The sequence below is a fragment of the Rhinoraja longicauda genome, chromosome 4, assembly GCF_053455715.1.
Source record: "Rhinoraja longicauda isolate Sanriku21f chromosome 4, sRhiLon1.1, whole genome shotgun sequence".
Lineage (NCBI taxonomy): Eukaryota > Metazoa > Chordata > Chondrichthyes > Rajiformes > Arhynchobatidae > Rhinoraja > Rhinoraja longicauda.
The window spans coordinates 22,420,339-22,444,378 of record NC_135956.1 but is presented as its reverse complement, the minus strand read 5'-3'; the positions used below and the strand labels follow the sequence as shown (position 1 = coordinate 22,444,378).

Below are 24,040 nucleotides of genomic sequence, written 5' to 3'. Positions count from 1 at the left end.
TTATGTTCCTTTTGTGCAGAAGGTAGTTCATCAACCTTGCTATTCATCTTGTTGAGATTTGCTCTGCACACAAAACAAAAGGCTTACTTTTGCCTTCGAGCCCTTGAATACTGACAACACTGAACTGTTAAAGTGAAAGTTTACTTGCTTCAGCTCACAACAGTTATTTGCAGGCAGTGACATCTCTATCTGAACTACAGAAGAGAAAAATATCTATTTTTTTAGCAGCTCCTTCCTGATTCAGAACCTTTTCGTTGATCACATGGAAAACAATACGACAGGAAAAAACAACATTCACAATAAGTTATTCAATTTAACAATTTTAAAAAATCCAGAAATGCATTTTCAACAGTACACCAAGTATTTCGAACAATTAGATTATAGTTTTTCAAGAGGAGTAATAAGCTGCATAGCAATAACTGGGGAATTTGAATGGGTGTTGGCTCACCGCTCTCAGATCCCCAACAGCAAATGAAAATCAGTATTTAATTAAAAGCTTAACTATTTTTTGAGCTTCGACCTCACATTTCCAGCATATTTCTGCACAATGCCACCTTGCTTTGGCTGAAAACATTCTTACCTCTGAATCAATAGGATGTGGTTTAAGTCCCAAGGTGGCATTTGAGTACATAAATCATGCTTACATTCTAGAGTGGTGTTGTTCTCCTTGAAATACATGGCTCAAAATATATCCTTCTTGAAATAGCAGTATTCTTGAGTGCATTATTTGAATTGTTGTATTTCAGTTGTAATGGTGTACTCTGAATGTCAGCTTAAATTAATGTTATAGATCTGGGTGATCAGGGTATTCGCCTGGAGTACAAGCCAACTGCAGCAGGAGAAACCTATTAACCATTCATTATTCACAATCGTGCAGAATATGACTAATGGGTTTGTTTTCAAAAAATAGCAGCCAAAGGAGATCAAAAGGATATATTTGTTCTTAAGATTTTTGACTTGTCTGAGAGAGATAATGTGGCATTACATAAACATCTTTTAAAAATGACTATTAGAGCTCAAAGAATAATTGAGAGTTCTCCTTATCTGGTGATAAGGTACCTTGATTATTAATTGATCAATGCACAGAAACAAATCACAGTAAAGGTATCCATAACGGCCTCTATCGTTTGAGATGCAGAAAGTTAAGCTAATCATAATGTTGTATGCTTATACATAATGGAAGTACTTAAAATTAATTGTTAGTACATAACTGATTTTAAATTGATTTAAGGCAACTAACAAGCATGAATTCAGTAATTTAAAAAATCTCAGTTAATAATTAAACCAAAATGAATTGCCAGAAATAATGTCTTCATCACCATGCACCCCAATAAAATTATTTATCCACTACACTGTAGTATTACTAAGATCAGTAAGCTGTTCCCATTTGATCAAAATTGATACGTCTGCATACTTCCCACATTTTTGAGGAAAAACATGCAAGCTAATATTTGTTTTCTGACTTCTAAGTACTATTAAGGTATTAGAAAAGTACCTAGTCCTAATACATTTTTAGTATTCACTTACTTTAAGAGCATAAAGACCCATCTTTCCTGGAATTCGGCAGAAAGCTCCATCTTCCACACGAGCATTGGTATGAAGCATGGCATTAAGGCAGGCCAGAGGAGAGGTTCCACTGATTTGAGAAACAGATGCATACATTATTGTGTGAGCACTTCTCACAAAACATTCACTTTCCACTTGGACTTTGTGCAAATTCCTCCAACCTTGACCACCATTTACATCACAATAGCAGACATGAAAAGCAAATTGTAATCTGGAGCATTTATAAAATTTAACCATCAGGCACAAGGTTGAACAATAACCAAATGAAATCACAATCTAACAATCTAAAATATACTTTGCACCGAGGACTAAAGAAAAGCATCAATATTTTTGCCCAAAAATAAAAACTAGCAGTGTTTTAAAATGCCAGAATGATCAAAGAAGGGGAAAGTTCAACAGTATCAGTATTCAATGAAATAAAAGAAAATGCATTAGAATGACCTGGAAGTGGGGGGGTTGGGAGACACTGCTAGAACACATTCTTCACTTTCTTCTTTTCCCTCTCAGAAGTCACAGCCTGTTGTTGCATCCATGACTTATTAACATATCATGTAAACGTTTTGACTTTGTACACAAGGTGCATTCCATATACAACATACTCACTCAATATTGCCACCGAGAATGCCAATTCACAAATACCTTATTTCTTTTTTTTTAAATCATTAATGGGATGTTTATTCTGCTGGAAATTCTGATTACATACTGACCAACCTAATTGTCTTTGAACTGAGGACACATTGGACTCAATTAGAACGCAGCATCTGATGGTTATTACCTCAGCTTCTAATGCAAGCAGAAATAGATGGGTACACAATTCAGGTAAGTAACAGCTCCTCTCTCCTCATGTAGCCAGCAAAATCCAATCCCCTCCAAACACAGCTCCCCTCCCCTTCCCAACGCATCACAGCCCTGTCACCTGGTTCCTATCTCCTCCTTCACCTCCTGCATCCGCTTATCATCTGCACCCTTCCTACTCCGGTTCCCTCATTTTTCTTCCTTCCTGTCTCCTTGCTCATTCCTTCCCACTATCCTTCCCTCTAGTTCTACAATTCACTCCCCTCCTTCCTTGCTTCTCAGATTCCACCATTTACACCCTTTTGCCTTTTCTACTCCAGCCTTGGTTACCATCTCCACCCTTCTGAATGAATGGATAATTTATTGTCACATGTGACAAGTCACAGTGAAATTCTTTGCTTGGATACCCGAGGTATGCAAATAGGCACCACATAAGGGACACTGGCAAAGTTACAATGTATCTCATGCCAGCTCCTCTTTTGTTCTACCCCCTCTCCGCCATTCCCCCATGGCAGGTCTTCCTTTGTTCTCTCCTCCAACTGATTCATCTGCCAATCAATTTACCTGGATCCACCTATCATTTGCCAACTCTTGCACCACGCATTCCCCTCACATCTACTCCATCAGTCTGAAGAAGGGTTCAAACCTGAAATATTGTCTGCCCGTTTCCCTTCACAGATGTTGCCTGGCCTACTGAGTTCCTCCAGCAGTCTTTTTTTGTATTAGTAAATCTACCTTTTTAAAGTCCAGGATACTAGGCATTGGCCTGTAATTATCTATCTATAATTAGCAGCCGTTGTGTTAAAGTAAGTGCTGAATTGGTCATCTACCTCGTCCTTTAATAAGGATATATCCATAATTAGAGACGTGAAAAATAAACTTTATCGTGTAATGGGACAAAATTATTTTTGTCAGCTCTTAGAAACAAGATAAATTATTGGAAAAATTGAAATATTAGCAATGTTTAGTTAAGGCAAAAAAATCAGTGTTATTGAAAATCAGAGGAAATATTTTATCATGAGGTGACAACTAATTTTACAAGGAAGGATAGTTTGAAGTTAAGTATTTGATAAAGTACAGTTACTTAATTTTAAAAAGGGGTACTGAGATACAATAATACAAGTGGACATTTCACTGCACATTTATGTGTATGTGACAAATAAACTTGACTTGACTGAAAAACCAATAAAGATATTCATTAAAAACAGAGATTTTTTTAAAAACAGCAGGACTGGCAGTTCAAAGTTCCGGGGTGCAGGAATAGTCAACCGGAATTAGAAGAACAAATATGCCAGGAGATTGCAGACAACTGCAGGTCAAATAAGGTTGTTGGAGTAGAGGATTTTAAATTTCCCAATATTGACTGGGAAAATCAGAGTGTGAAGGGTTTAGATGGGGTGCAATTTCTCAAAAGTGCTCAGGAGAATTTTCTCCAGCAATATCTAAAGACCCCCACACATGAGAGGGCAACACTTGATTTAGTCTTGGGAAATTGGGAAGGGCAAGTGAATGAAGTGTTCGTGGAGGAGCCTTTTGGGACCAGTGACCACTGTTCGATTAGGTTTAAGATAGTTATGGATAGGGACAGAGGGGGCCCACGTGTTAAAATGCTCATTTGGGGTGAGGGCAACTTTGAGGGTATGAGAGAAGGTCTCACTCAAGTTGATTGGAGCAGGTTATTTGAGGGAACATCAGCCATGTGAGATGTTTTTAAAAGTGTGTTGACAAAAGCTCAGGATATGCATGTCCCTGTTAGAGTGAAGGGCAAGGCAGGCAAATGTAAGGAAGCTTGGCTGATGAGGGGAATTGAGCCGTTAGAGAAGAATTAGTACGCATGGGACAGATGGGATCAAGTGCATTCCTGGAGGAGTTTTGGGAAACAAGGAGTAAAATGAAAAAGGAAATCAGAAGGGCAAAAAGGGGCCAGGAGATAGATCTGGCAGGTAGCATTAAGGGCAATCCCAAGTGCTTTTATAAATACATAAGAGGGAAAAGGGTAACTAGAGAGAGAGAGTGGGCCCCCTCAGGAATCAAAGCGGTCACTTCCATGTGGAGCCACAGGAGATGGGCAAAATCCTCAATGAGTATTTCTCCTCTGTATTTACCCAGAAGAAAGACAGGAAGACAGAGACAGTCAATGGTAGTGTCTTGAGATCAGTCACTGCTACGGTTGATAACATGCTGAAGGTACTATCCTGTTTGAAGGTAGAGAAATCTCCATGGCCTGATCAAATATATCCAAGGACATTGTGGGAAACTAAAGAGGAAATTGTGGGAGCCCTGGTTGAAATTTACGAGTCATCTTTAAATCCAGGAGAGGAGTCGGAAGACTGGAGGGTGGCAAATGTTGTGCCTCTTTTCAATAAGAGCTGCAGGGAAAATGCTGGGAACGATAGCCGGTGAGCTTAACATCTGTAGTTACTACAGAGTATTCTGAGGGATAAGGTATATAGGCATTTAGATGGCTAAGGGGTGATTACGGATAGTCAGCATGGTTTTGTACGTGGGAGGTCTTGTCTCACAAATCTGAATGAGTTTTTTGAAGACATGAACAAAAAGGTTGATGAGGGTAGAGCTGTAGATGTGGTATATATGGACTTCAGTAAAGCATTCGACAGTTCCGCACAGTAGGCTGCTCTGGAAGGTTAGATTGCATGGGATCCAAGGACAGATAGATGAATGGATAGAAAATTGGCTTCTTGGAAGAAAGCAGAGGGTGATGGTGGAAGGTTGCTTCTCCGATAGGAGGCCTGTGACTAGTGGTGTGCCTCACTAGTGAGGGTTCAGTGCTGGGTTAGTGTTTGTCATCTATCTTAATGCTGATTTAAATCGAAGATGGACACAAAATACTGGAGCAACTCAGCGGGACAGGCAGCATCTTGGAGAGAAGGAATGGGTGATGTTTCGGCTGGAGACCCTTCTTCAGACTGAAGAAGACTTGCCGGTCCCATTGAGTTACTTCAGCATTTTGTGTCTAACATAGGCAGAACCTACACAGTGAACGGTAGGGTTCTCGGGAGTGTTGTAGAGCAGAGGAATCTAGGAGTGCAGATGCATGGTTCCTTGAAGGTGTTGCAGGTAGATAGGGTGGTCAAAAAGGCTTTTGGCACATTGGCCTTCATCAGCCAGACTATTGAGTGTAGAAGTTGACAAGGTCATGTTGCAGTTGTATAAGATGTTGGTGAGGCCACATTTAGAGTATTGTGTTCAGTTCTGGGCACCATGTTATACGAAATATGTCGTCAAGCTGCAAAGGGTACAGAGAGGATTTACGAGGATGTTGCCATGACTAGAGGAACTGAGCTATAGGGAGTAGGCTGGGACTCTATTCCTTGGAGCGCAGGAGGATTAGGGGTGATCTTATAGAAGTATATAAAATCATGAGAGAAATAGATTGGCCAAATAGATGCACAGAGTCTCTAGCCCAGAGTAGGTGAATCGAGGACCAGAGGACATAGGTTTAAGGTGAAGGGGAAAAGATTTAATAGGAATCTGAGGGGTACCCTTTTCACACAAAGGTTGGTGAGTGTATGGAACAAGCTGCCAGAGGAGGTAGTTTAGGCTGGGACTATCCCAACGTTTAAGAAACAGTTAGATAAGTACATGGAAAGGACAAGTTTGGAGGGATATGGACCAAACGCGAACAGGTGGGACTAGTGTAGCCGGGACATTGTTGGCAAGTTGGGCCAGAGCCTGTTTCCACACTGTATCACTCTATGAGAGATGGTACTTAAAAATATACACATATGTGACTGAAATAATAAAATACTCTCCTATCATTGCAATACTATTATTCCCTTTGTTTTTATTTGAACAAGCACAAAATTAGCATCCTTGAAGATGATACAAGTTGGGCATGTCCCACTTTGTCAATTTTTAAGGCGACTGTCAAAGTATTAGCAGATCGCCGAAAAACCTTCGATTTTTATAACCCTACGACAATGTCTACGACAATGACCACGACAATGCCTACGACAAGCTACGACAACCTACCACCTAGGCGACGGCAAGCTACGACAACCGGCGACCCACGATAAGATAATGGTACCAGTCAGTATATCTATCTCACAAAAAAGGCACGAGGATTGTAGGAGAAAACGCAGATCCCATTTCACACAATATTCATCCATTTGACAATTGTGGGCAGATAGAATTATCACTCGGATGCAGCATGCCTTTGTTTCATTTCCCGAGGGCGGATATATGCCAAGATAATCTAGAATCGATCATTACACACCTACACAAGTGACCGTGCTCTGCTCTGCTCGGTCACTTTGCATGACAAACACGCATGAGAAAAAACAATTCGACAGCAACGTCGATCCACACAAGGTGCTCATTCGCGATACTTTCCTGACCCATGAAAGAATGGAGATTTCCCACCTTACGCATAGTGGTCATTCTGGGACAAGTAGATTTCAGAGATACAGCATGGAAACAGACCCTTTGGCTCACGGAGTCCGCGCCGACCAGCGATCATCCCATACACTAGCACTATCCTACATACTAGGGACAATTTACAATTTTACTGAAGCCATTTAATCTATACACCTGAGACAGACACAAAAGCTGGAGTAATTCAACGTGCCAGGCAGCATCTCTGGAGAAAAGGAATCGGTGACGTTTCGGGTCGAGACCCTTCTTCAAAAGTCACCTATTCCTTTTCTCCAGAGATGCTGCCTGACCCGCTGCCTGACTGCAGCTTTTTGTGTCTGTCTTCGGTTTAACCAGCATCTGAAATTAAATTATTTGTATTTGTTTTATTTTGTTTTATTGGTCAAAATAAATGAAATTAAAATATTTGAAAGAGATGCCATGAGAAACTACTCTGAAATACAATAACTTCAAACATCAATCTTTGGTCAAAATGTCCAAAATTTACTTTATTCAAACAAACAAAATTCTTATAAAAGGTGGATCAGCACCGGCGACAACCAAATTCACCTAGCGACAACCTACGACAGCGCCCACGACAGGATACGACAAGCTACGATCATTGGAATATCCAATACAAATATCCGAGACGACCCGAGAACTGCTACGACTCATTGGAGACTATTCACGGCCATGCCCGCGACACACTGGCGCACGTGTGGCGACAGCCTAGTCGCCGGCAGTCGCCTTAGAAATCGCCGAACTGGGACAGGCCCTTTTGTATATGACATTAGAATATTAAAATATGTCGCCGATTGGCACCACAAATATGAAAATTAAGATTCAGAGTTGCCAGTATTAGCTAGTTCTTTTATTAGAGAAGTAAGAATCTTAATCGTTAGTCGCTGTAAATGGAGAACAACAGTAAATGCATTATATTTAATCATAGTGGGCCATCCGAGTCAAGACAAATATAAAAATGAGAGGGAAATCTTTGGCCTGTATGAAAAAACAGTACAGTACATTCAATTAAACCAGATTAAAAAAAAAAAAATTAATATCATGAATACTCACCTTCTAAGATGTCACCACATGTTGAATAAGGTCCAATGTATTAAAGTAAGGAAGAAGAAAAAAATCAGTACAAGAGAGTAAAATAACTACACAACCAAAACACATGCATTGCTGTTTCTTTTACTTTGGACATTAAAATATGTTCTTACAGTTATAATCTTATGCATATTATTCTGACAGTTGCTGCTAATCACCTGGTGTAGTAATAAACTGAAGGAGCAAAGTTCCAAATATGGTTTTGTTAAAGTTGGTCACAATTGGAGGAACACATTAAGACCGAGCTCCTGCCCCTATGAGTTACCCAATGGCATACGTATTTGTATTTGTTCTGGTCAAAGAATCAGTCTTGACAATTGCAGCTTCAATAATAACTTCTCATGCTTGCAAATTAATGATCTAATTTATCAGAGTGGTGCTCAGGAATTACACATTGAAGGAAGGGAGAGAATGAGAATGGCAGTTCATTATTTTGGAAATAAAGTGCCAATGTAATATTTCTTTACATTGCCTTCTTTCCACCCCTTAATTTCCCAATTAATTATTTTCTCAGATCATTTTAATATAGTTCAGTACCTGGATTAATAAGACGATATTCTGACTATTTTATGGATGACAACTTAATTGTTTATAATGTCATTTGATGCGGCATTCAAGTGTGCAAACTATTGAATTATGCTTTTCCAATATTAGTTGATAATCACTGAAAATTAGTATTTTCTTACAGTTTGAATAATAACAACTAATATTAGAATAATGACTGTTGAGTACTGACATCCACATTCTAATAGTTGCAGTTGAAGTTTAAAGTACAAAAAAAACCTTGCTGTTTTTATTTCAACATGACATTCTTAGTCACAATTACTTTCTATTGCTATGAAATCTTTAATTCCTAAGCCCATCCACAAACAAATTACTTATTGTCACTATAATAGGTTTATGCAATTTCTTGATAGTTCAGGTATCAATTTCAAGAACTCTTTGTTACTCTGGTGTTCGCTCTCTAATTATAAAGTCGGATTCATAGAATCATTAGGCACTGAAACCAGCCCTTTGACCCATCTCATCCTTGCCAGCCAAAATGCAGTATCTTAGCTAGTCCCATTTGTCTGGATTTGACCTTTCCTATCCTTGCACTTGTCTGAATTTCTTTTAGTCTTCAGCAATACTCAATCATTTCAATATTATCAATTAATATAACATTAAGAATAAATTAAAAATGAACACACAGAATTACAGCCATTCTGACATTGTACTAACTTAGCAGTTAATGATTTAATATAAAAGTATATTCTCAAGGAATTTCCTCTACTTCGCAATACATTTTAACTGCACATGTCCATACTCAGTTTTCTTGATAACAAAAAATATTGTCTTACAAGGGGTAACTTCCTGACTTCAAATTTCTGGTGGGGAGCCAAGTTCAATAACTAGCATAATGGAAATTCAGATGTGGGCTGTTTGGTTCTGATCCAGATTTCTTATGCGATCCTAATTAGGTGATGCTCCCTGATTAAACAAAGTTGGAAAATTACCTTGCTGTTTTTGTTTCAACATGACATTCTTACAGCCGCAATTACATTCTATTGCTATGAAATTTTTAATTCCTAAGGTCATCCACAAGTAAATTGCTTATAGTGTAGGAAAATAACTGTAGATGCTGGTACAAATTGAAGGTATCCCAAAATGCTGGAGTAACTCAGCAGGTCAGGAAGCATCTCTCCTGTGATGCTGCCTAACTTGCTGAGTTACTCCAGCATTTTGTGATACAGTAAATTGCTCATTGTCACTATAATAGGTTTATGCAATTTCTTGATACTCCAGGTATCAATTTCAAGACTCTTGAACACTTTGCACTCTGGTGTTTGCTCTCGAATTATGGAGCTGGAATCATTGGGCACTGAAACCAGCCCTTTGACCCATCTTATCCTTGCCGGCCAAAATGCAGCGTCTCAGCTAGTCCCATTTGCCTGGATTTGACCTTTCCTGTCCATGCGCTTGTCTGAATGTCTTTTAGTCTTCAGCAATACTCAATCATTTCAATATTATCAATTCCTATTCTCTATTCTACATATGCTTGCTTCAAACCTTCCCACTCTTCAACACTTTCCCCGTGCTTTTGGCAATGATCACATGAATTTGGTTTTCTGCTATACTAAGAAAATCATTGGGAGAGAAAAGATAGCTTCCCATAGAAAGTAAATTAGAAAAAACATCCAACCAAAACTTTGGTAACATTAAAAGTATCAAATGTGAGGGCATTCAGAAATGCAGAGGGCCTAGCTGAGATACCAAATGAGTACCTTAGAACAGTTATTAGCAAAAATGCAACGTTGCTGAAAATTCTGCAAAAGAAAACGCAGTTGAGTTTCTGAATGAGTTAAAAATTGATAAAGAAAGTGCCCAAGAAATGTTAGCTTGGAGAGAATAATTTGCCTGGCTGGATTGGAAAAATCCGAGAGATGCAAGAGATTGCAGATGCTGAAATCTTGAACAAAAAAACAAAGTACTGGAGGATCTCAACAGGTCAGGCAGCCTCAGTGAAGGAATTGGATAGGCAATGTTTTGGTTCCCTTCTTCAGACGTGGAGTAAGAGGGAGAAATCTGAAAAAGAGAGATGGGAATGGGACAAAAGCCGGCAAGTAATAGTGGCTACAGGTGAGGAGTGGTGATTAGCAGGTAATAGTGACAAAGGCTAGAGGTGAAATGGAGGCAAACATTCCATTCCTCCTTTTCCGATACCCTTTTGACTCAATTTTACTTCTAGCCTTTGCCACTATCTTCACCTATCGGCAAATCACCCCTTCTTGCCTGTATCCACCTATCTATCACTTGCCAGGCTTGGTCTAAACCCTACTGCTCCTTTCAAGCTTTCTCTCCCCCCAACTCCATTAGCCTGAAGTAGGGTCCCACCCCAAATCGTCACTTGTCTATTTTCCTCCAAAGGTGCTGCGTTCTTCCAGCACTTTGATACTTAGGATGAATCCTAGATTGCTGCAGGAAACAAGAAAGGACACTTCAGAGTTCTGATAGTAATCTTCTAAACATTAACAGAAAATGCTGGAAATACTTAGCAGGCCATGCCATGTCTGTGGGAAGAGAGATAACATTTCTGGTTGAAGACCCTTCATCAGAACTGGGAAAAAGAGAAAATAATAGTCTTTAATCAGAAGCACTTTTTGCATTTCTCCTTCCACAGATGCTGTCTGATGTGCTAAGCATTTCCAGCATTTTACATCTGATTTTAGACGTTCATCATACGCAGTTATTATTTGCAGGCGTGGAAAATTAAAAACTGCATACCCTTGTTTAAATAAGGATGCAAGGATAAACACAATAACTACACACCATTCAGTTTAATCTTGGTGGCAGGGAAAGTTTGAGGTATGATAAGCAGGAACAGAATCAGCAGACATGGGGGTTGGAGTAGAGAGAGCCAGCATAAATTAATTAAAAGCAAATCATGCCTAAATAACCTGATAGATTTTCTGATGAAGTAACCGTGAGTTGATGAGGGAAATGAGGGATGTGGTTCATATGGATTTCAAAAGGTTCACTTTATCAGGACCAAAGCCTATGGGATAGAAGTTCATGCAGCAGCATGAAATGATTAAAAGGACCCAAAGTAACCATGAAGACATTTTTTTTGGACATGAAAGTAGGGTACTATGAAATTCCCCAGGGATCGATATAGGATCACTGCTTTCCTTAAGATATACTAACGGCAGGAATTTGGGTGCAGAAATATATTTTCCAAATCTATTTTTTTATATTTTTAATGTTTTGATCCATCATGTGGATCATGATGCTTTCCTTAAGATATACTAACGGCAGGAATTTGGGTGCAGAAATATATTTTCCAAATCTCAAATAACCTCAGGAACAACAGAGCAAAATTATTACAAATATGTTTTATGAATTAAGGCATAGTTGCAAATAATATTGTTTTAAAATTTGTTACACATTGTGATCAGATTTAATTAACCACTTTCAGGCCTAAAATAAAGAGGGCAGAGAACACTTTAAGCGATCTCTTAAATAACGCAAATGAAAATGATAGCTTATTCACAGAAAAAAACGACAGGACGTTCTACCCTGATTCCTTAAATGACTCCAGCAGTGAAATGCAAATGTCCCAAACTGAGACCCACTTCGCCTCTGGGTCTTGAGCTATATAAATATCGCAACTTCATTCATATGAATGTGGTTGGTGACATTCACAAAACAAATTAGTGCATTGTTTTGGTTATATTTTTAATTAATATCTAACAGTTCATAATATTTTAAGAAATATATTTTTACTTGTAATGTCATTTCATCTAGTTGCTAAGACCACAATTTGAGTGATATGGATGGTTTTTTCCTGCAAGATCCAAGTTTCCATTTTACTTGAGGTTAGTTCATGTTTATTTTGAAAGTGGGCAGTGAGTGTGAAAAGGCTCTTTGCTAAGTGCAATTTCTGGCCTGTAATTTCTGGGGAAATTGTCATGCTCCTTATAAAAACAAAACAGTGATTCCATATCAGTTTGGAATCAGTTTGGTTTAGAAACCGTGACTTTGCACATACATAAATCCCAATAACGGCCATGAATCCTTGCCTACAAATCTTATAAGCATAAGCTTACTTACCATCTACATGTGTTTGAAATAATCTAATTAGATAATATTCATCCACTTCATAATCTTAAAAACTTCAGTCAAATTCCCTCTAGGATTACTTTATTTCAATATAGTAACCTTAAATCAGGGAGTCAATTCTTATAATATCAGTGAAGTTTTATTTGATGTGGTCTCCTTTGAAAACAATATTCTTGACAATGTGAGGGGATCAGTGCTGAGCACAATAGAGTCAATGGTGACAAAGGGGCATACATTTTCACTCTTTTCAATAATGGTTTCAAATAAGTACCTAAAATCATTTTAATTTCTTTAAAAGTAACTCCATTTCATAAACACCTTTTGAACATGTTAAATGTCCTTTAAAAGGATAAGCAGAACGACACAGACATGCCTTGTAATTGCCGACATTAAATAATCTCACCTTTACGTAGTCTATTCCCAAAACATATCTAACTCATCTTTAATCTGCTAATTGCTTTTGAATTTCTAACTTTGACACACAGTTTTGGATACTGTAGAAATTTAACTAATGGAACCTTTGAGATTTCTTTATATCTACACATATAAAAACAATAATGGTGATGCAAAAGCATCCAATTGAAACCATTTATTTCCCAGAAGAGGAGATCATAAAGATAATCTCCAGATCAGTTTTGTTTATACAGTAGAAAATGTCTGGAATGATGTTGCATGCCTGTTCCCTCAGTCTGAATTGGCATGGATTGCAGCAGACAAAATGAGCACATCTCTGCATCTTATTTGATTGCCTCTTCTTTGCAGTATTTTCCGTGAAACCTCTGGTAAATTATTTATTTTCCTTCTTTCTGTCATGTTGACCAACTAAACATTTACAAACCCTATCATAATTGGAAAATCATTTAAAAACTGAAAAGTATATTACAGGTGGCTCAAAACAACATAAAATACACTCACTTCAATATCCATACCCCATATCCTTCAATAGTTTCCTTTTTCATGCAAGTGTCAAGGACAGAAGGTTGTGGGTTCACCTCCCACTCCAGAAACATTAGCACAACATCCATCTTAACATGAGGAGTGCCACACTGTCTTTTTGATGGGCTGTATACAAGAAATGAGCAACATTTGTCCGTAAGCCCCTCAAGCCTGCTATGCCAATCAATAAGATTTTGTCTGATCTGATCATGTCCTCAGCTTCACTTTCCTTTCTGCCACCCACATCCATTGGCTTCTTTATAGTCCAAATATCTGTTATTCCCCTGCTTGAATATATTCAATGATTTGTCCCCACAGCTCAAAGATTCAAGACTCAAGATGAAAAAATGTTCCTCCTCTTTTCTACCTTAAATAGGCAATATTATTATAAATATTATTAAATATTTTGCAAATGTGCTGCAGATTCTAGATAACCTGTGAGAGGTATATCCTTTCAATGTCAACCCTGCAAAGGCCCCTTAAACTCTTGTACATTTCACTAACAACACCTTTCACTCTTCTAAAGTTGTACAAGAATAGACCCAACCTGCTCAACCTTTCCTTAAAAGGTTACTGCTTTATCCCAGGAATCAACCGAGTGAATCTATTTTGGGGTGCCTCCAGTGAGGAGAGCAACATTGTATGCATTACTTCAGCACTCTTTAGTCTATTATGATTTCAATAATATTCTGATGTTCTTATCTTCTTGTCAATGTGGATAACGTGCCATTTCCACAAATTATACTCCAATTGACAAAGTTTTAGACACTCGCCTATAACCATTGCAAACATGTTGGGTCCTGTTCACAACTTGCTTTCCCATTTATTTTTGTATCATTGGCAAATTGATGACAATAGATTGGGTGCTTTAATCAGTGCCATTAATAAAGGTGGTGATTAGATGAGGGTCAGCACTGATCCCTGTGGCAGTCCGGTACCCAAGGCCCACCAATCTGAAAATAACCCAATATTGCCACCGGCCCATTTTGTTAAATTGAGGACATAATTTAAGTATGTTGTGAACTTCAGTAAGGCGTTCGACAAGGTTCCGCATGGTAGGCTGCTCTGGAAGGTTAGGTCGCATGGGATCCAAGGAGAGATAGGTGAATGGATAGCAAATTGGCTCCATGGAAGGACGAAGAGAGTAATGGTGGAAGGTTGCTTCTCAGACTGGATGCCTGTGACTAGTGATGTGCCTCTGGGTTTGGTGCTGGACCTGTTACTATTTGTCATCTACATCAATGATTTGGATGAGAACATACAGGGCAAGATTAGCAAGTTTGCTGATGATACAAATGTTAGTGGCTTTACAGATATTGAAGATGGTTGTGAACAATTGCAGCAGGATCTGGATCGATTGGTCAGGTGGACGGAGGAATGGATGATGGAATTTAATACAGAGAAGTGTGAGGTGCTATATTTTGGGACGTCGAACAAGGGCAGGACCTACACAGTAAATGGTAGGCCTCTGGGTTATATAGCAGAGGGATCTACGTGTGCAAGTGCATGGTTCCTTGAAGGTCATGTCGCAGGTAGATAAGGTGGTCAAAAAGGCTTTTGGCAGTTTGGCCTTCATCTGTCAGAGTATTGTGTATAGAAATTGGGAGGTCATGTTACAGTTGTATAAGACGTTGGTGAGACCACATTTAGAGTATTGTGATCTGTTCTGGGAACCATGTTATAGGAAAGATATTGTCAAGCTTGAAAGGGTTCAGAAACGATTTAGAAGGCAAGGATGTTTCCAGGACTAGTGGGTGTGAGCTATAGGGAGAGGTTGAGTAGGCTGGGTCTCTATTTCATTAAGGGCAGGAGGATGAGGGGAGATCTTATAGAGGTATACAAAATCATGAGAGGAATAGATTGGGTAGATGCACAGTCTTTTGCCCAGAGTAGAGGAATCGAGCACCAGAGGACATAGGTTCAAGGTGAAAGGGAAAAGATTTAATAGGAATCCGAGGGGTAACATTTTCACACAATGGGTGGTGAGCGTATGGAACAAGCTGCCAGAGGAGGTAGTTGAGGCTGGGACTATCCCATCGTTTAGAAACAGTTAGACATGTGCATGGATAGGACAGGTTTGGAGGGATATGGACCAAGCGCAGGCAAGTGGGACTAGTGTAGCTAGGACATTGTTGGTCGGTGTGGGCGAGTTGGGCCGAAGGGCCTGTTTCCACACTGTATCATTCTATGACTATAACTCTATAAAATATGTTATGTCATTATTCTAACGGTAAATTGGTGAGTTATCCATGTGCCTGCCATTATTTAACTCTCAACCTACATCACTAATACAGATAGGCCTGTCAATACCTAGCAGTTTGCTGTAGGAGATAGCTCCATGCAATATTGGTTGCTCCTTTATAATATAATAAGTTATTTCAATTTATTGCAGATTATGTGTTTTGGGAAGAGCTGAGGTCATGAAAGCTCTATGTCCAAGTCCTTTTTTCCCCATTAAGTATCTTCCAAATGAATTCATGAATTCCATTCCAGCAATGGGGTATAGAAGAGAATAAACAGTTAATAGCCTAAATCTTTCAACTCTCCCTTTATAACACCAACTCTTCATCCATGATAGTATTTCGATAATGTTGTGAAAGGATCCTAAATGCTTATTTGTGGATTAACCAATAATTTCAAATTTATGATTATTTTGTGTCAGTCATAAAGAAAGCAGTCTAAAAGCATATTTCAGAAATGAATTAAACACATACTATCAGTGCTTCGTTGCCAAGGGAATGGGTAAGAAATTAAATTAATAGATCACTTATAAGTAGAGGAGAAAGAAAATGAAATATATTTTTGAGCATTAGAAATTATCAGACAAAATCAGGAGTCGCATGTCCAATTGAATCTTACTGCAGAAATCTTGCTTGACCCAGACTAGGCCAATAACAGATGTTTGGATTATATGTTAGTGATAAACTGAGATAATGTCAGAATACAGAAAAGTCTATTGTCTGTCCATGACCAACAATGCTTTATTTATTATTTCCTATGAAACCCTGAACATTTGCTGTTTTCATCCACCAAGTTTCCAAAGGACAATGCACAAAGCAAAATACATTCCGGCAGTGCTATCGTCACTCGTGATCACTTTGCTGAACTGCATAAGTATGGTAATAAGGGCACAATGATCATAGGAATCGTAATTTGGAGTCTGAATTGGCAGAATCACAAAAATATAGATTTCAAAATCAGGATTTAAAATCCCATGAAGTTCCAATTAACTGAAATACCCAAAAAAAGTTTCAAGGTTAACATTTGCCTAACATTATGAAGCATTGCTGTCTACTGACCTCATTTCTTTCAATCCCTCTTTCTGAATGACTTGTAATATCTGCTTTGGTGTCATTGGTGTATTTGGATGTTTTTCCAGAACCTGGGGAAAAAATAAATATGCACATAAACAACATGAAAGCAAAGAAAGGAAGAGTTTGCTGTCCTAATTTATTAAATTCATACCGATGAAGATATATGAATTGCCATAAACTGCTATTAACTATCAGGCAAAGTAACATTCTATTAAGAACACCATTAGCCATGGCATCTCAAATAAGGCATTAAACTTGTTGGTCATGTAAACAATTTTTTGTGGGTTACCTGTACATAAAAGCAGGTACAAATAGCCCAAATGCTTGCCAGCAGTGTTCCCAACTCCCACTCCAACATAATGGATAGTTTTGATGGTGATATCTTTCAACTGCATGTTTGTGACAGTTTCAATGTCCACAAATTACCACATAATGTAGCCCATACTCACAACCTGTTTCTGCCACTTCAGACTATTTATATTTTACATTATAGCCCATTAAAAGTGTTTTTTTAAATAAAATAAACATATTTACTCACACTGCACTAAATGAATAACTGCATATTATTTTAAATACTCTTTGCCTCAAGCGTGCATAAATTCCACATAATAGAAACAAAAGCCAGTTTATCCCTTATAACCCTGACCAAATTGTTAGCAAAGCTGTTTACAATGTGTTTATGGTGTTACTTGAATAAATACATTTTAAAGCTCAATGTTTAAATATTCTTCCTATTGATTAAGTGCAATGACCAAGACTTCAGCATTCACAAAATGCTGGAGTAGATGCAACACCTATCCCTTTACTCCCCCCTCAACTCCATCCAAGGACCTAAACAGTCTTTCCAGGTGAGACAGAGGTTTACCTGCACCTCCTCCAACCTCATCTATTGTATCCGCTGCGCTAGATGTCAACTTCTTTACATCGGCGAAACCAAACGCAGGCTCGGCGATCGTTTCGCTCAACACCTTCGCTCAGTCTGCCTTAACCAACCTGATCTCCCGGTGGCTGAGCACTTCAACTCCCCCTCCCACTCCCAGTCTGACCTTTCTGCAATGGGCCTCCTCCAGTGCCATAGTGAGGCCCACCGGAAATTGGAGAAACAGCACCTCATATTTCGTTTGGGCAGCTTGCAGCCCAGCGATATGAACATTGACTTCTCCAACTTTAGATAGTTCCTCTGTCCCTCTCTGCCCCTCCCCCTTCCCAGTTCTCCCTCTATCTTCCTGTCTCCACCTATATCCTTCCTTTGTCCCGCCCCCCCCTGACATCAGTCTGAAGAAGGGTCTCGACCCGAAACGTCACCCATTCCTTCTCTCCTAAGATGCTGCCTGACCTGCTAAGTTACTCCAGCATTTTGTGATACCTTCGATTTGTATCAGCATCTACAGTTATTTTCCTACAAGACTTCAGCGTTGGCTATTCAAACTTTCTGGCACAAACAAAAGTAATTTTGGGATACACATTCTGGATTCATGTTGCTGATATGAGTGCATTGGAACTCAAGTAAATTCAGTTTTCATTTAAGAATGCAAATAGTACATAGGCTCAGAGATTTCATGTTTCACTGCATGTAGACACTCGGCTGTTGTAGCAGAAAAATCTTGTTCAAAAAGTGATGCAATTCCTGAATACTAAAATTCCTAACCAAACTGTGTCAACTTGGAAAGGCTAAGGATTCTCAGAGGAGTGTAAACCACTTTAAGCCCAGAGGCTTTTGTTATTAATAAACCTGGGAGTTTATCTTCCATCTGTCCTCGTCAAACATGATTTGTGAAACCAAATGCCAAGAGATAAAGAAAACTAATAAAAACATTTGCTTTGACATTTAGTAGATAAATTAATGTATAACAAAAAAAGGCTGAATTGAGCAGCATTTATTAAGGAGCAGTGGTGAAAGCAGCCACAGATGTCTTGTTTTCCAAAAGATTTCAAAATAAAAACTGATATTAATATTGCACTTAAACTGATTTTAATATTACATTAAGATTTAAGGAAAAAAGGAAGTAAAGTAATGAAATTACTGCAATTTTATCTCATGGCATAACAGTATATAACATGATGCTAATTGAAAGTTTAACCACTTCTGAATAACAAGGTGATAGGCATGTGTTAAGGTTCCAATTAAATCACTAAAATGTAAGTAAAAACAAATCCAATAGCTGGATTTTGTTGTTTAAAATCAAGAGCAATGTTTTTTTCCGCACATTGATCTGCTCAACCTATTCCTCCGTGTTCTGTATGTTACAACATAATCCATTTCACCCTCTTACAAAGTTCTCGAAAGAACTGTTGAACTGGAGACAAATATTCAGGTTTTAGGTTCTACTAATAAAATTCTGCAACTACTTGCTGAATTTGCATAAAAACTATTGTCAAGAGTGACTCCCTGAAGGGCAATTGTATACCTCTGGTTGGAACAGTCTCTTGATAAACATTTAGAAAGTAGCACTATGTGGGAATTGAGTAAAATATAATAAGAGAACACCTTGTTGAGGTTATCACTTACTGTAATAAAAGGGAACAATTTGCCAACACTACAAAAATAGACAACTGTAAGGACAGAATATTGTGGGAAAAATATGGGATGCAGCAAAGCCAAAGGAGGATTTTCACCTTTACCAAAATACTATCACTCGCCGATTAGAGGAAGCAAATCATTTAACGAAGCCCATTATCTCTCATGAATTCACATGTGGCAGCAGGTCTGGTTCACCACTGCTAAGGACCCGGCAGGCCGCTACCTGCAGGGGAAAGCTCGGAAGCTGCCGAGCTTAGCCACGAAGGTCGGGGAGTCGAGGAGGAGGGAGCTGCTGGTGACAATGGTTGCAAGGAGTGGGCCGGTAGGGGAAGGACTGGGGTATTGCCTCCAGCACCTGCAAGGGGCTGCATGAGGTGTCCCCAGGACACAAAGGCAGTTGGGTGAGGAATGGAATGCCAGTTGGTGGGCCGAGTCGGTCGAGGATGACAGAGGAGGCCCTGTAGCAGCCTGGGTCTTTTCTGGGCGTATCTGGATCGGGTCGCTCCAGTACATCCAGCATGTGGCACGGATTTTGGTCTTTTTCTTTGTCTTTCTTTTGTAAATTACACCAAAATATGGTGACGGGTGCAAGAATTTCACTGTGCAGTGCATACTTGATAATATAAACCATTGAACTATTAAGTCTAGTCCACACATCAAGCACCTATATGCATAATCCTATTCGATCTCATTTTATTCTCCCACCATTCCCATCAATTTGCCGCAGATTCTGCCACTCCTCTGCACAGTTGGGGCTTTTTACAGAGGCTAATTAATCTGCATCTTGCACATCTTTGGGATATGGGAAGAAATGAGGAGCCCCGGAGTAAATCCATAGGCTCACATGGAGAATATGATTGCTCCAAGTACACAGCACCAACGGTCAGAATAAGCGAGTTCGGTATCTCTACCGTGCATGCGCAGGTCATAGGTCACTTGTGCAAAACATTCTTGCCGGCTGAGCTGCTGCGTGTATACAGACCTACGTTTCATCTGTACTTTCCAGTTTTGCTTCTTCGGGGGTAAGAAAATACTGCTTTCAAAACTATTAATTAGGTGTAATTATGGTTAATTTGTACAAAATTACAATGATTTTGTAGGTTTTATTGCTTTCTGCTTCAGTGAGTGAGCGAGATCGGGACGATTTTCCTTTGCATTGTAACTTGTACCGGAGCTGCTCCTCAAGCGGGAATACGTCGCACTTCCCAAACCAGGAGTTATTCTTGGTTTTCTCATCGTTCTTGGATTGTCGGCGATGCAAAAGAAAAACGTTTGAGTGAATGAATTGCTACTTTGTGCGGGTGGTGGCTACAGTCCAGAATGTCAATGGATGACCACTGTAAACTTGAAGCTGCTATTGTTGCAGCGATTAGACAGCTGCAGAGGTCAGCATCCAGCGGAGTGGTTTGTCTGATAAACAATAGGTGCAGGAGTAGGCCATTCGGCCCTTCGAGCCAGCACCACCATTCAATGTGATCATGGCTGATCATTCCCAATCAGTACCCCATTCCTGCCTTCTCCCCATACCCTTGACTTCGCTATCCAAACCCTCCCTATAATATCACCCAGAAACACATCACTCCAGTAGACACAAAATGATGGAGTAACTTACCGGGACAGGCAGCATCTCTGGAGAGAAGGAATGGCTGATGTTTCAGGTTGAGACCCGACAGGAAGGGCTTTCCTGCATTGGTCAAGCACCCTCCCCTCCCCCACCTTCCCCTCCACTCACCCACTCCATCCCCCCTCAACCTCCCTTATCCCTTCCCCCCTCCCCCCAGTCAAAATCAGTGAGCCAGGCTGGTTATCTGCTTGATATGCTCATTATTGAAGACTAAGAACAGAAAATATATGGCTACACCAATGACAGTCTCAATGAAAAAATGGGAATGGGTTCATCTTTTAAAAACATTTTCAACTGGGATGAGGATTGATTTTGCACAAGAAGCCAAGTAGTATCAACAAATAGAAACAAGGACCTGCAGATGATGGTTTACAAAGGAAAGACACAATGTTAGAGTAACTCAACGGATCAGGCAGCATCCCTGGAGAACATGGATAGTAGACGTTTTGGGTTGCGACCCTTCTTCAGGCTAAATAATTGAGGTTAAATGGTTTTGTGGAAAAGGTACAATAAATATGAAATCTTCACCGTGGTTTCTTTCGGTTTCAGTGAAATGAGTAACATTTTACATTGATTCAGACATATGCAATATTGCTTTGTCAAAGTGTAAAGTACAATGATGATGAAACAACGTGCTTCATAAACCATGCTCTCGGCCACATTACCTGCAAGCAATATAATGAACTGGAGATTCAATAGATTCAATAGATTTTCAAAGCTCTTACTTCTGCTATTGTGTCGTTGACTTGGAAAATTCCGAATGTCAAATGTCAATCACGACATACAATACAATATATCTTTATTGTCATTGTACAGGGGTACAACAAGATTGGGAATACGCCTCCCATACGATGCAATACATTAATGGATGCAAGAGACAAATTTGGTAACTCAAAGCTTGACCAATTTAACATCAAATGCTAGACTCAGTCTTTGGAGAATGAATGACATCTTAGATTAACATCAGTCAGAACAACACTGTACCTGACAAGTTAAACTTTTATGGCAGTCACTAACATATTGGATAAGGTAGTTGCCTATAAAGACTTTCAGAAGCCATGTCTCCAGCGGATCCCCTCCTCTTGGACTCCCCCGGCTGGCCATCTACCCTCACTAGAACTTTTCATTTCCAACTGCCGGCGTGACATCAACCACCTCAAATTTTCCACTCCCCTGACTCACTCTAACCTCTCCCCTCCTGAACGTACAGCCCTCCACTAACTCTGCAACAACCCTGACTGAGTCATCGAACCCGCTGACAAGGGAGGTGCCGTGGTAGTCTGGCGCGCTGACCTCTACCGGACCGAGGCCAGACGACAACTCTCAGACACCTCCTACTCGTCCTTGGACCATGACCCCACCGACGAGGACCAGACAATAATCACTAATATTATGATCTCACCAATTCCGGCACTGCCCACCAACCTTATCGTTCCCTAGCCCACACGGCCTGATTTTACCTTCTCCCTAAAATCCAAACAGAACTGCCCTGGCAGACCCATTGTTCCTGCCTGTTCATGTCCCACCGAATTAATTTTCACTTACCTCGACTCCATCCTATCCCCCCCGTCAAATCCCTCCCCACCTATGTCCAAGATACCTCTCCTCAATAACTTCCGGTTTCCAGGCCTCCACGCCCTCATCTTTACCATGGATGTCCAGTCACTCCACACCTCCATCCCCCACAAGGATGGTCATGAAGCCCTCCGTTTCTTCCTCAACCACAGAACCAGCCAATCTCCATCTACTAACACTCTCCTCCACCTAGCAGAGTCGGTTCTTACCCTCAACAACTTCTCCTTTGACTGCTCCCACTTCCTCCAAACCCGAGGCGTACCTATGGGCACTCGCATGGGCCCTAGCTATGCCTGCCTCTTTGTCGGGTACGTCGAACAATCCTTTTTCCAGACCGACACGGGCCCCATCCCCGAACTCTACCTCCGCTACATTGAAGACTGCATTGGTACTACCTCTTGTACCCGTGCAGAACTCACTGACTTCATATATTTCACCACTAATCTCCATCTTTTGCGGGCTCCGCAGCCCCCGGTCCCGGTCGCAGCCGCTCGCGGCTCCCCGGGTTCGCGGGACCGCCTTGCTTGGTCGAGGAGCCGGAGACCGGGAGCCCGAGGAACGGAGAGGGAAACGAGCATTCGGTCCAGTTAGCGGGTGGCGGCGGAGTCGGCCATGGAGTGGGCGCTGCCATCTTACCGCTGGCCTCCGGCGGCCGCCACCTTCGCCCTGCCATCCTGCCACGGACACCACCCCTCGTACAATGCGGGCGGGCAGGGCCAGGACCACCCTGCCTCCCGGGGGCAGCACGGCCGGGTTGGAGGCGACTGGAGGCCCGGTCTCCCGGGCCGGGACAGGAGCCTCGCCGGCACCCCGGGGAGACTCGAGCCGGCGGCCTGGGACCCGTACCCGGGGCCTGAGGAGCAGCAGCAGCCGGCGGACGGCGCACCCCTCCCCGCCCGTGGGGCTACAGACCACCACCCGGAGAGAACCACCCCGGTCTCGACCATCCCCCCAAGCCGTGGGATCAGCCGCAGGACTACCTCCGTCCCCACGATGTCTCCACTGTCTTGTGTGCATGCCACAAGTGCAGTCGGTAAGTCGTTGGTTCCAGCGGCTTGGCGCTCATCTACCAAGCATGTGAAGCCTGGGTTCGGTGGATTGCGCGGAGGAAACCACCAGAAGGTTCAACGGACAGAAAGACGATCCCAGCAAAGCATTGTGGAGTGCAAACAGGGCAGAGTGAGATAAGGACACTTCTGACCATCCACTGCATCCTGACCTGTCCCCAGCTGTCTCGACTATGTCTTGCTGCTGGAACCCGATAGGCCAGTGCGAGAGAGTGAGGCCGACGATCTGCGCAACTCCCCCTCACTTAAATCCAAGTCAAGCGCAAGTCATGACTTCAACCTTGGCCAGCATACCGCGGCTGTCGGGGATCCCAATCAGCGGTCGAAATAATAAGATTGAAAATGAAGTCATGGTCATCTTCGAATCTGAAGGAGGAACAACAATCTCCATCCTGCCCTTAAATATACTTGGACCATCTCCGACATCGCCCTACCGTTTCTGGATCTCACCATCTCCATCACAGGAGACAGACTAGTGACCGACATCTACTACAAACCCACGGACTCCCACAGCTATCTTGACTACACTTCTTCCCACCCAGTCTCTTGTAAAAAGTCT

General features: G+C 40.9%; 1 protein-coding gene across 2 annotated transcripts in view; it reads right to left on the bottom strand.

The window, feature by feature from the left end:
* LOC144593088 (putative Polycomb group protein ASXL3) overlaps nt 1-24,040 on the bottom strand; it is a 155,749-nt gene that overhangs the window by 123,881 nt on the left and 7,828 nt on the right. Inside the window, exons 2-4 of one of the 2 annotated variants that reach the window (XM_078398528.1) lie at nt 16,680-16,762; nt 7,810-7,812; nt 1,528-1,636 (exon numbers count right to left, since the gene is read on the bottom strand). In XM_078398528.1, the coding sequence (XP_078254654.1) occupies nt 1,528-1,636; nt 7,810-7,812; nt 16,680-16,762 (195 nt within the window). Of the gene's footprint in view, nt 1-1,527; nt 1,804-7,809; nt 7,813-16,679; nt 16,763-24,040 lie in introns of those variants that run through there. The other variant, XM_078398527.1, reaches the window with a different exon arrangement.